This window comes from Phytophthora sojae (assembly GCF_000149755.1).
Source record: "Phytophthora sojae unplaced genomic scaffold PHYSOscaffold_4, whole genome shotgun sequence".
NCBI lineage: Eukaryota > Oomycota > Peronosporomycetes > Peronosporales > Peronosporaceae > Phytophthora > Phytophthora sojae.
This window is the reverse complement of record NW_009258118.1, coordinates 4,283,505-4,296,557: the sequence shown is the minus strand read 5'-3', so window position 1 is coordinate 4,296,557 and position 13,053 is coordinate 4,283,505. Positions and strand designations below refer to the sequence as shown.

The 13,053-nt window shown below is 52.4% G+C and overlaps 3 protein-coding genes and 1 non-coding gene across 4 annotated transcripts; 3 read left to right on the top strand and 1 right to left on the bottom strand.

The window, feature by feature from the left end:
* Positions 1 to 1,020: 1,020 nt before the first annotated feature.
* On the bottom strand, positions 1,021 to 2,160 carry PHYSODRAFT_255731 (hypothetical protein; the record flags this gene model as incomplete). Its single annotated transcript, XM_009528692.1, is given in 3 exon segments — positions 1,021 to 1,601; positions 1,758 to 1,842; positions 1,858 to 2,160. The coding sequence occupies 3 exon segments, from the start codon at positions 2,158 to 2,160 to the stop codon at positions 1,021 to 1,023; spliced, it is 969 nt and encodes a 322-aa protein (XP_009526987.1).
* Positions 2,161 to 7,241: 5,081 nt separating this feature from the next.
* On the top strand, positions 7,242 to 7,697 carry PHYSODRAFT_379976 (hypothetical protein; the record flags this gene model as incomplete). Its single annotated transcript, XM_009528691.1, has 2 exons — positions 7,242 to 7,595; positions 7,668 to 7,697. Coding segments are annotated over 2 exons (384 nt in total), but the record flags the coding sequence as incomplete, so codon positions are not given.
* Positions 7,698 to 7,909: 212 nt separating this feature from the next.
* On the top strand, positions 7,910 to 8,086 carry PHYSODRAFT_380857 (hypothetical protein; the record flags this gene model as incomplete). The annotated part of the gene is made up of 1 exon (XM_009528690.1): positions 7,910 to 8,086. A coding segment is annotated over one exon (177 nt), but the record flags the coding sequence as incomplete, so codon positions are not given.
* Positions 8,087 to 12,544: 4,458 nt separating this feature from the next.
* Positions 12,545 to 12,617, top strand: PHYSODRAFT_t804. Its single transcript has one exon. It is a non-coding gene; the product is annotated as a tRNA-Ala (tRNA).
* Positions 12,618 to 13,053: the final 436 nt, after the last annotated feature.

The following is a 13,053-nucleotide window of genomic DNA, read 5'->3' as shown; positions in this document are numbered from 1 at the left end:
TGGGAAACGCACTCGTTACGGCCGGACCCATCGTGAATTCTTGGTACACTGGCGCGGATATGAAGATCCATCCTGGGTGGATGAAGCGGATCTCAACTGTGGCGCTATACTACATGAGTTTCTGCGGAGCCGCACTAACCGGAACCGGTTCGGTGTGATGCAGTCCCACGAGGAGTAGTGAGGGCTGCGGTCTCCTGGAGTGAGTTTGTCACTTTGGGTAGAGAGTGTGGTGAGGGATCTGCAAGGTGGTTGCAGATCGGTGGATTGGGAATTTTGTATTTGTGTATGGAGTAGCAAGGTGTTCGTTGCACTCGAGGGGGGTGGAAGAAAGAATAATCTGGAGGTGGCAAGGACGCCTTAGCTGGATTTGGAGTGGAGTGTAATTATGGATCTGGATCGCAAAGAGGTGTGGCATGGATCCGGATCTACAGGCTCAGGCTGTATTGGAGTGCAAAGGTGGATCGGGGTAGTGAGAGGCAGACTGGGTGGCGTGACATGAGGAGCGGAGTCGGATCGGAAACGAAAGAGAAGGCAGGAACGCAAGTGAAACGAGTGGATGATCGCTGGCTATAACATGCAGAAGTACATCCAGATCCTGCGTAATTAGCTCAACTGCAAGGATCTGTGGATCTGGATCTACTTGAGATCTGGCACCGTGGATCCAGCCCATACTGGTCGCCAACTGCACGGAGATTGAAGAACTTGGCCGGGAGGCGCGCAATGTTGCGCGCAGGATGGTATTGGGGAGTATCCCGGTAGTGGTTGCGCCATGGATCCTCGTTGTTACACTCATCCAACGCCTCCAAGAGATCCGTGGGCTCTGGCCGGTTTGAGTTACGATCCGCCAAATTAGCCTGGCGCGAGGCCAACCCTGGGTACCACGTGACGGACTCGGCGCGCTTGGGGAAATGTAGGGAATGTGGATCCAACAGGATGTCCAGGTCACACCACCCTTCACGCATGACGGTGATCAACAACTCCAAGAACTGCTTCCACGCACGGCCCGCGTGGGATTTACGGTTACTGCGTTCCTAGCAGCCACGGATATTTCTTTGCCATCGTATCGGGGATCGGGAAGTGGTGGGTCGATTCCCAGTAGGACATGAGGTTAGTGTCTTCGAAGATCCCGTACTCCTGGATCAGGATCCCAAGTCGACCACCCACAGTGACTTCGAACGAAATGGCATCGCCCGGGTTCTCAAGGATTTCCCAAGGGTGAGTGTCCAATAGCGCCCGCACGTTCTCTTCTGTGTTGAGTTCCCAGCAGTAGTCACTGAGTTGGATCTTCGGCTTACGGCCCTGGGCAGGGCCGAAGTAGGGAAATAAACAGCCTGGAGCAGTGGGAAGGATCGGGAACAACGCGTCGATCAGCATAGATACCATGGCCACGTCGTTCAGGCGATCCACCAGCCAAGGGTGATAGTCGGCCGAAACCAACGTGTGTGCATGCTCCGCCTCCTCCTCCTGGTTACCGCCCCCATCGTCGTCGATCTCTCCCTCTGTGGCAGCGCCGAAAGCTGCGCGGTTACCCTCCTGGTCCATGGCTTCATCATGCTCGGAGGACGGCGAGAAAATGCGACGCTTGACGGCCAGAGTTGGATCTGGATCGGGAGTCTCCGGGTCACGATCCCGTTTCGAAGTGCCAGAGCCTACTTGACGACTCAACTCTGGGTTCGCCTCTGGATCGGGATCCCGCTGAGCGGGGTCGGAAGTTTCGCCAGCAGGCTGCTTCTCGGCAGATCCAGGGGGCGCAATACGGATCAAGCTGAGGATGTAGGCCGGATCCAGAACCTCTTCGATTGCACCAGGTCGCGCTCTCACCAGAGTGGTGATGGAGGTCAACTGTCAACGCGCGACTGAGAGCTCCTGCTGTAGCACGTCCCGCTCATGGCTCATCCGGATCAGATCCTGCGTCAGCAACCGACTTTCAGATTCGATCGCCTGAATCCGGCGCCCCATTGCAGTCACGGTCTGCTTGGACGCATCGAAGTCGGATTGGAGATCATGGAACTCCGAACGAACTTGGTTCACCTCACCTTGAAGGGCGTCCCGCTCCCGGCATACCTGCGCCAGATCCGCGACAGTCGTCTCCTGGAGATCCCGCAGACGAGTCAGCTCCGGGTTGTCACGTTCCCGCACAGCTTGGTCCAGATCCGCCATGGTAGCTCTGTGGGTAGCCCGCAGGCGATTCACCTCGTCACGAGCCTCCGTGTGCATCCGCTGGTGGGCAAGCAGGTCTTCTCGCGCCTTCGTGGGATACCTCGGCCAATGATGTGCGAGCGCGATCCCGTTCCTGCGTTAGGGTCGTAATCTGTTGCAGATCCGCCGAAGTAATTCGATCGCCTGTTTGGAGCTCGGCCTCGACCCTTAAGAGCTCCTCCTGCGCTCGATCCATGTTGTGCTCAGCTATGTCCCGCTCGTAGTTGGCGTCTTCTAAATCGCGATCCAGATCGGTGTTTTGATCCTGAAGCTGCTGGATCTCGGCGGTGGCCAAGCTGACCTCGGAAGCCAGGTGGTCGTTGTTCTCCTGCAAGCGATCCTGTTCACGCATAATTTGCTCGATGCGACGCCGGAGATCCCGGATCTCGTTCACCTGTTGGTCGACTTGGCCCTGGAGTTGGAGAGCCCGCGCCACGCCAGCCGCAGAGGTAGCTCCCCGGCTGCGATGGACAGCGACTTCCGATCGCAAGCTGCTCAGCTCTGCGTTCTGCTGCTGTATGTACGCTTGAGCCGCGTCCAGCTCCCCCGTCTGGTGCAGCAGTAGAGCAGCGACCTCTTCTTGGTTGCGAACTGCAGCATCACAGGAGGCGATTAGAGCGCGTAGCGAGGATCTGGACCGGGTGGATCCGGTGAAGGCCGATCCGTGTGACGATCGCTGCGCGCTTGACGAGGCCCGGGAGGGGCTGCGGCCGGGGCCGGACATGTCTGCGAAACTGGGGAGGCGAAAAAGTGGGCAGCTGTGCCCGCAGTGACGCCGTTGGGCGGCGGCAACTACGGTCAGGAAGCGATTGTGGAGAAGCGCAATTCCCGGAAAAGAGTTATGGCAGTGGATGAGACAGGTGACGGATCTGGACTCAGATGGATCTGGATCTGGACTCAGATGGATCTGGATCTGTACCCATGTGATCCAGATCCAAGATGGGTTCAATTCGACATCCCAGCGTAATCGTGGAGTGGTGGACACGACTCGACGGGCAAGCAGCTGACACGCAATGAAGGTAAAGAGGGTCCATAGAGTCGGTAAGTACGGATGGGGTGATAGGATCCACATGGCGATAGGATTTTGGGATAGGAACGAACTTAAGCATAAATCAGACCCGAATTTGCCTGGAAGAGCTCAAGTGGTCCGGACGGCTCGACGGGGAAGCACATATTGGCCCCGCACGACTCGCGCTGTGGAGATTGGATTTGGCCCCACACGACGTCCAAGGCTACCAAGCGTCCACAAGCGGTATCTCCCCCCCCCCCCCCCCAAAGACCAGAATTTGCCTTGTACAACGCAATTGCTTCCTCCCTCGCCTGGAAACGGGAACGACATTGGCCCTACACAGCGTAGAGAGGTTAGCGGTAGCAGATCTAGTGTTGGTTGTAAGACTGGAGTAATATATTGGCCAGATCCAAGACCTTCCCAGTGAACTACCTGCAAGTGCAGATCCAAGATCCACCGGAGTTATCTGTTTGGCCGGTGCGTCCTTCTCGTCTCAACTGTCAACGACACCGTCAATGGAGGCGGCAAACACGATTAAGGAAGACCTGCGAAGGCAACGTAAAGGACAACAACCTCGAAAGGCAACAACCCGGCCGGATCCAGATCCAGGCCGCCAGATCCAAGTACAAGACCACTGGATTTGGAATACTACTGCGAGCAGAGTGAAGTTTTCCACGCTGCTCCACCCACATCCCCGCGTCTCGCCCAGACTGTTCTCTCTTCAAGGCTCGGACGCTTCGGAAGACACCAATGCAGATCCAGCCCTACCGACGGGTACACAAGGTGACCAGTTCAGCACACAGATCACGGATCATCGGGGGACCCCCTCCGTAAGTCGGTGTTCGGGCGCAGTTGGGAAGTTGGATTGGCAATCTCGCAGATTTTGCTGATCCCGCTACACCACACCTTCAGTGCTACAGCTATATGATAAAACAAGATCCATATGAATAAAATGAATTGTATTCCGTTTCGCGATGTGATCTTCTCGCGATCTTTAGTGTTCCCGTTGGCTACTACAACAGTTAGATAAAATGTGGCGCCAGTTATGCTTCGCTAAAGTGGCGCCAGGACAACAGTGGCGCCAGTTATTATGAGAAAATTCGCGTCGTGCAAAAGTAACGTCAGTTATATGTAATCTGGCACCACTTTTGCTCGGCGCAAATTTTTCTCATACATGTAATAACTGGCGCCACTGTAGCCCAATATGAGAAAAAAGTAGCGACAGTTATTATGCGACATAACATGCGGTCAGTTCGCTGGCTGGTCGACATTGTAGCTCACTATTAGACTACTTTAGTAATTATAGATTTTATTTGGTGCGAACTGATTGGGTAAGTGCCCGTTCATTCTTGAAACTGCGATGGATCGGATAAACGTGAAAGGCTACACTGTGCTCCATTCGCTGTCGGAGCGCCTTCAGACGCGTCTGCGAAAGGAGGTTCAACGGATGAACAAGGAAGAAAGAGACTCGTTTCACCCGGTTTTCCGTGGTGCAGGTGTTGAGGACGCGTTCCGCCTTCAAGCCCTGCTCTGTCGCCGATTAGCTGAAGAGCTCAAGGCCGAGCTGGACCCATTCTTCAAGCCGTACTTCCCCGAAGCCAGCGTAAGGAACGTGGTCGTTCTTTGGTCCAAGCCAGGGGGAGGTGATCAAGCCTCTCATCGGGACTATTCGACACCAAACACCGACGGCTACAATATGTCAGACAACACCCAGCTTTCCGGATCCCTGCTGCCATGTCTACATGCCTAGCCGCCGACGTAAATGAGGCTGAGACGCTTACGCTTGAGCCAGGTGAGATCATGCGAGCCCACATGGAGACGGCGACATGATGGTGCAAGTCTGAACCACGTCGTACGTGAGGTCCTCGGCGGCAAGATAGGCCACGTGACATCGCGCACGGCAAGGCGCCCGTCATGGTGCACGACGGCAAGAGCCTGTTCAAGCGCATGACGCCCGATTTCAAGGCCATCCGGTACCACTCCCTCGTGGGGGCTGGATCGTTCACATGTCAAGGAAGTTCTGGATGAGCTTGAGGCCGTCGTCCGTGAGTATGCTCCCTGGGTGGAACTGCCAGCCCTCGCCCTTGTGCTGCTAGTGCCGCACGCCCATGATCATGTTGGTGCGCTTGACGGTGGTCGTGACCTCTAACGCGTCGGGCAGCGTCTCGGGCAGCCACAGGAGAGGGAACCGCTGTGAAAAAATACTGAGTCCGAGAGCGCCACAAGCTTCGAGAGCAGCACGATCTCCGAGTGCGCCACGAGCTCCGTGAGCACCAACACGTCCGCAAGCCCCACGAGCACGACCAAGCCCATGCCCACAACCAACTACATGAGCCCCATCAGCTCGGAGTGTACAACGATCTCCCAGTGCAACACAATTTCCAAGAGTATCAACGGGTTCCCAAGCACCACGAGTTCGTGCGTCGGTCTAAGCCAGCGCGGTGTTTGTGGTGCGTGCGTGGCAGCGTTTGTGTTTGGGTAGAGCGCGAAGGTTGTTGTCCTGGGGATGTAGCTCAAATGGTAGAGCGCTCGCTTAGCATACGAGAGGTACAGGGATCGATACGGAAGTCATTAAAGCAACACTGACAACCAGGTCGACCAGCACCACTACAGCCGTAAACTACTATAAGTAAGAAAAGGCCCCGAGATTTGACAATGGGAAAACAAGATTACGGCCTTCTGGGAGCCTAGCCGCCACGCGGCGCAATACTGCCATTCTCGAATTGAAAGCGGAAATGCGGAAGTTGTGGCCGTATGGAGGCGATGGTAACCGGAGTTTATGTGGCTACGTTGTGCTTGCGGTGTGCGTTTTCTCTAGACTCTAGTATCATCTTTAATGCACATTAGGCCCCCCTGGGCCTGACCCTTTTTCGGAGTTATGGCTCGAGTTTACAGCATTTACAAGCACACAACCGCCAAACCAGACAGGCCAAGCTACAGACAGGCGAGACGGTAGCGGTGCCGATACGCGAAAGAGACGCAAACGCCATGCTGCCCAGGCTCGAGGTACATGTACAGCTAATAGATGTCAGCTATTAGTTCAGCGTTGCATTCACCAGTGTTTTTTTCTTAATGTACTACACTGTAAACGATGCTGATCAATATATTGTAACAGCTGTGAAGAAGCGTCTGAGGCGAACCAAGAACAAAGCTGCCCGCGAACTGGTGCTGGAAGGAAGAAGCAGCACTATGGTGGAAGTCGAGGCTTTGGGAGTGGGCCACTTCTTCTCAACGTGGAGCGAGTTCGAGAGTTTTTGGGAAGAATACGAAACTCGCAACTTGCTCCATTACCGCAAGCGCACATCGCTCAAAAGCACGAGAAACAACGCACTGTAAGTTGCGTGAATGGGCTCTATCAATGATAATATCTAAATGTGTGGGTGTGAATGTACAGTCTTCGTGAGAACAAGTGGACTTACGTGAAGTTCCAAATTCCAACAGACAAGTTCATTGATGCGCGGCGCCAGTACTACTGCACACACGGGTGCTTCGATGCCCCTAGAGGTGGTGGGGTCCGTGATCAGCTGCACTATCGTTATACGGGGTGCCAGGCTCGTGTTACTTTGGTTGTCACGAAGATAGGTGGCAAACTCGGTATTGTTGTCGTTAGCGAGGTTTGTTTATGCTTAAAGACCATTGTCTTAAGTGACTGATTGGGTTATTTTTTACTGACGCGACTTTTGTGATCTTGGAATTTAATTATTTTTTTCAGACTGCCACGCACAACCACCCCATCAACCAAGACATTTATGATCGCATCAATTTGAACAAGGCCATTCACAGCGAAGACCTCGGAGCATCTATCGACCTGCTGCGACAAACGAAAGTTCCTATGAGCAGAATACATTTCATCTGAAATTGGTAAGTCTATAAAATTACCCGTGTCTGGCAAAGATCAATCTAATTTTTGGTATGATTGGGCTCAGGTCGTGATGTTTCACATCAACAAGTCAGGAATTTTTGTGCAGCTCGATATGGTGGTGCTACCGCTGAGCAGCGTCTTGCTCGCGTATTGGAGAAGTTTGTGGAGAAAGAAGGCAACGACTGTCTTGTTCTGAAGGCGTCAGATGATGTTGTATGCGGTGTGGCGCTGATCAATCAGGCGCAGAAGCTGCATTACCAGCGTTGGGGCGAGTGCCTCCTCTTAGATTGGACGCACCGCACCAATCACCTCGGCTGGCATTTAGGTGAGCTGATGGTAACGGGAGGACATGGCAAAGGGCTTTCCGTGTGTGAGATGATCGTGGCCGACCAAAAAAAGGAGACGATGCGCCAGTGCGTGCAATTTTTCAAGGACCACGTTGGTGCAAATATTACGGAGACATTCGTTATTGACAAAGACTTCCAAGAATGGGATGTACTCGAGGAAATATATCCTGAGGCTAAGGTAAGCAAAATTACTACGGCGCCATGGGTTACAAACCAAAACTGACCTTGTTGCTGCATTTCTCGACTGCAGGTACTGTTGTGTCAATTTCACGCGTTGACCGCGGTAAAAAAGAAGCTTGCAACCCGGAAGATGAACATCTCAGTCTCGAATAGAGAAAAACTGGAGGTAGCATGGAAAGGATTGGTATTTGCTAGAACGAGGGAGTCTTTTGAACGACGTCAGCGACAAATGGAGGAACTGTGCAACAAGATTTCTGTGGAGTTCTTAAGTTACTTGAAGACCAATTGGTACGATTACTGCAGCATGTGGGCTACCCTACCCATGCACGGTCAAACTACTTCACGGCAACGAACACGACGACAAACCGACTGGAAGCGTCATGGAACCAAATGAAGCGGCTGGTAGACCTGACATGCACTATTGACCAGTGCATATCTGGAATTCTTCTCTATCAAAATGCGTCCATGGGGGAGCTTCGGGCAGATCTTATTCGCCGTCAGCTTACATCGACGTTCAACCCGAGGATTCCAAAAGCTATTCAAGTGGTCGGAAATATAACAAGCGACTTCGCCTTCCAGAAAATTCACGACGAATATCTTCGCTATGAGGAAAAGAAGACATCAGCGCAAATAAAGACTGCCGGAACGACAGGAACCTGCAGCGTCGTGAAGGTTGGGCTGATTACCCACAGCGTAACTTGGCAGGTTGGAGGTCTGCCGGTTCTTGCGTGTAGCTGTCCCGGGTTTGTCACGAGCAGGCTGCCGTGCATGCACATATTCCACGTCGTGTTTGATGTCCAGAACCAAACAGTATTCCCGGCAAGTGCACTCATGGAAAGATGGAACTACGCAAATGCAAATGTGTTGCTGGAGGTTTTGAGGGCCAGCTTAACGCACAATCGACTGGTGCGGTCGAACACTACGACCAGTGCTAACAGAAAGGAGGGAGGCAATGGTGTCGGACGTAAGCTCGCGTCACTGGAGATTGTAAGACGCCCGCAGTTGAAGTTTGTGAAACTGAAAGCGCACGAGCCCGTGGGTAATCGGGACCTAGTGAAAAGTGATACGGAGAAGTACAACATTGCGAAGGCTCTATTGGAGCCGGTCGTAGACGTCCTAGTAGCTACTTCGTCTTCCCGATTTTATCAGAAGCTGAATCTGGTCACGCTAGCGTGCAATGAGCTTCTTGTCGGCCTCCAAAAAGTGGACACTGGTGTGGAGTTGAGTTCGGACATGGAAAAAGAAGACCATGATGATTCTGGCAGCGACGATAGCTCTGCAGAAATAAATTTCGCAGAGCCTTCAGCCAGTTTCCACGCGCGTAACCATGGCACGCAAGGCATGAATCCTCGCAGGAAACACCTGCCAGCGGCAAATTTACCTGTCTATTCTGCGCCCCAAGGAACTACTACCGGGCCACCAGCTTCAGAGCCGTCACCTGCCATGAAATCTAGCCTACGCGTCGAGAAGTTGGACGAAGCATACTTACGCGCTACCCCTGCCATTACATGCATCAAACTGGAGCTGCCAAAATCAATTCACACTGGAGGAAAGAATCATCTCCGTCGCAAAAAGACACAGGCAAAAACGCTCGCCGCTCGGTCGGCCACATCTTTAGATGTGTCTTGCTGGATGCAAGGCCCTGCTGTAGGTGCTGCGACAGAGTGGCTTCGGAGGTGTACCGATGATTCGAAGGCACGAAAGGTGTTCGACCTGATTCCGCGGCAGCTTGTATCTCCGAGCAACCTGCGCTCAACGCCTAAAGTTTTCGCAGGGACTAGCAATGCTATCAAAACCCTCAGTGTAATTTTCCCCGAGGAGCTTGTCACGAAATGTGTTGCTGCGTTGCGGAGAGCCCGTCAAATCGGTTTGGTCACCCCTACTCAGTTCGGTTTGGAGATCAAAATCACGGGATCCCCCCGATACCACGAGTAAGTTTACGAGTTGTACATTGGAACTTGTGCTGTGCAGTGGCTTACTATTTTGTGCGTTGATGTAGGTCTTTGATGTACACTATGGATGACTTCTACAAGTGCAAGACAGCGTACCAGAACAGGAAAAAAACTGTGGTGTGGCTCGATTCTGATTGGGACGCTCTTGAAGCTGAGGCTGTCGACAGTCTCACCACACCAGACAAACGAGCTTCGGAATGTGCTAGGGATATTACCAACGCACTGGCATTTACGTCTCTGACGGCGTACGTCACCATGCCTGCAATTGATGATACTCAAGCAACCTCGCGCATTGACGAGCTTTTAAGCGAAGTGCCACTATCCAGCTGGTTGTCGGACACCTCCATCTCGCTGCTGATACAACAGAAGTGCGCCGAACATGGAAACGCCTGTCTCATCGATCCGGTTTGCCTGTTACTGGAATCGTGGAGCATTCCATTAGAAATGGACCGCGAGTGGGAGTTGTTTATTGCACCTTGCAATGTTAACAACATTCACTGGACACTGAGTGTCATCAACGTCAAGTCTGGTGAAGTAGTGCTTTATGATCCCATGCAAGATTCCTACTTCACTAAAGAAACCAAGTCACGCGTCGCGGAAGTCGTACTTCCGGCAATTGGAGAGTGGAAAATTCGATTCCGTGGTGGTTCAGCGAACGCAGGAACACCCCCAAGCGACTACCCTAAATGGACTGTTTCAATTGCGAATGGGCCACGACAATGCGACGGAGACAGTTGCGGTGTTCTTGTTACCGCAATGGCGTGGCATTATCTCAACGCCCGGTTGGATTCTTTTGGGCGCTACCAAGGAAAATTATCTTGGGCGGTGACAAGTGTTCTTCGACTTAGAATGCTTTGGCACCTTATTAGCTCTCCCAGCGTGACCATTGTTGTCCCAGCCGCAAGTGATATGGACGAAGTGCAAGAAATTGGCGACCAACTCAATGAACTGATCCAAGAATCGGATGCGATTGAGGATTCCTAGATTCGACCAGACTTGCTTCAGTTGAAGCAAAACGCTACGTTTGAAACAGAATCGACTGCATGTTACATTTCCTCACAGGGGTTTCGGACTGGACTAGAGGCGCTAAGAAATTAGCATAATTGAACCAGGATCCGCAATTCAGTAAAACAAATACATATAGTTCATTAATCCATCCAAGCAGCTAAAGATATTCTAGTGTTTGGCCATAGTGGCCAACGTACTCTGAGCAATCTGTCTTGTAGGTCAACGCAGTAGGTTGAGTAGGAGGATGAGAGTAGCAAGCAAAACTTTTCTTAATGATGGTCTAGCTTTACTAAATTATGTCAAACTATTCTACAACTATTTGAAGCGTCGTTAAAGAAAATCTAGCTTGTAGAAGTGGTAGTTTGAGATAATTTAGTATATCATGTTGAACTCGACTTCAACTTCAAGTTGTAGGGAACACTTCCAGCGCAGCCTAACTTGGATTAATACTTTACCGAAGATTCTACAACTATTTGAAGCGTCGTTAAAGAAAATCTAGCTTGTAGAAGTGGTAGTTTGAGATAATTTAGTATATCATGTTGAACTCGACTTCAACTTCAAGTTATAGGGAACACTTCCAGCGCAGCCTAACTTGGATTAATACTTTACCGAAGACTCTACAACTATTTGAAGCGTCGTTAAAGAAAATCTAGCTTGTAGAAGTTGGCACTACTGTGTGACAGAAGCCAGCTAAGCTTCACGTGCAGCAAGGTCCTCCAGCAGGTTCAAGGATGTGCAAGCTTGCGTAGTACCGACGCCTTCCTCGACAGCTACTTGCTAGTCAGCACTTCCTTACTGGGCAGTGCCTCCATGGGTAGCGACTCCTCCCTGCGCTGCAGCTTCTTGAGAGCCAGCGGCTCGCTCCTTGTCAGCGACTCCTTCATGCGCGGCAGGTCCTTCCTGAACCTCCTCCTTGGGGCAGCAACTCCTTGCTGCGCGGCGGCAGCTTCTTGGGGCAGCGGCCCGTTCCAGTGCGACAGCTTCTCGCGGAGCAGCGTCTCCTTGTTGCGCGGTAGCAGCTGGCAGCGGTTCCCTCCTGTGCTGCGGCTTCTTGCTGGGCAGAGTCTTCTTGCTGTGCGACAGAAGCTTGTTTGGGGGGGGTCAGCGTTTCCACTTAGGCTTGGCCTGGTGCAGCGAGAAATGCGAAGAAGTGTTCAGAGGGACCTTTGGCAACACCGTCGTATCCAAACTAATATTTTTATTGAGTCTCCAACTGTAGTACTGCACCCATTTACTCGTATTTTATCTGTAAAATATTTTATTTGACCCTTTTATAGCAGGTAAACTATTTGTGGGAAACGAGCAGTGTTGTAGTCGGGCAACACTACGAGCCTGTCCATTGATAGTGTAGATCCGTCGACATGGATATCAGTGTTGCGTCAATCGGAGCCGATCGATACCCTGCTTCTCCACTGCGATCAATGTTACTGTGATAAAATCAGTTGGCATCAGCACTCTCCCAAATGTGCACTTCGCGGTTCTTCTGCGAGACCCGCTGACCTTGAGTAACACTTTTGCACTTTTGAGCGCTTTTCGCTCAGCTTCTGGCATCCCGCTTTTGACTGCCGTCTTGCTTGTCTGTGCGTGTTCGGTTGCTCGCATTGTCTGCGCGAGTTTCGGTCCCTTCGCTTCGCCTCATCGGCCGGTTGTGGCGGGGTTTAATTCGCCTTCGGTGTTCCGTGTTGCCAGCACGGTGCGTGCAGCTCGAGCTTGGGCATCTGTTGAAAGCGTGGCGGTCGCTCGAGGCTCTGGCGCTCGCGACGGTCGGGGTGCGGCGCAGTGCGGTGAGTCTGTCTGCATCGGGTTGGTGTGGTGCAGATTGCGCGTTGGATTTTGGTGTGTAGAGTGAGTAGTGAGGGGTTAAGGGGGGAGGCGAGGCATGCGGACAGATAGCGTGGCAGCGTTGCGTCGGTCTGAGGCAGCGTGGTGTTTGTGGTGCGTGCGTGGCAGCGTTTGTGTTTGGGTAGAGCGCGTAGGTTGTTGTCCTGGGGATGTAGCTCAAATGGTAGAGCGCTCGCTTAGCATGCGAGAGGTACAGGGATCGATACCCTGCTTCTCCACTGTGATCAATGTTACTGTGATAAAATCAGTTGGCATCAGCACTCTCCCAAATGTGCACTTCGCGGTTCTTCTGCGAGACCCGCTGACCTTGAGTAACACTTTTGCACTTTTGAGCGCTTTTCGCTCAGCTTCTGGCATCCCGCTTTTGACTGCCGTCTTGCTTGTCTGTGCGTGTTCGGTTGCTCGCGTTGTCTGCGCGAGTTTCGGTCCCTTCGCTTCGCCTCATCGGCCGGTTGTGGCGGGGTTTAATTCGCCTTCGGTGTTCCGTGTTGCCAGCACGGTGCGTGCAGCTCGAGCTTGGGCATCTGTTGAAAGCGTGGCTCAGGGCAAATAATAGTAAATACGAGACACCCAATTTTGCTCAAAAAACGAATCGGCACCGGATGCCCAGATGTATTTATCAAAGTTACTCATCTGAGCACGCTACTCAGCTAG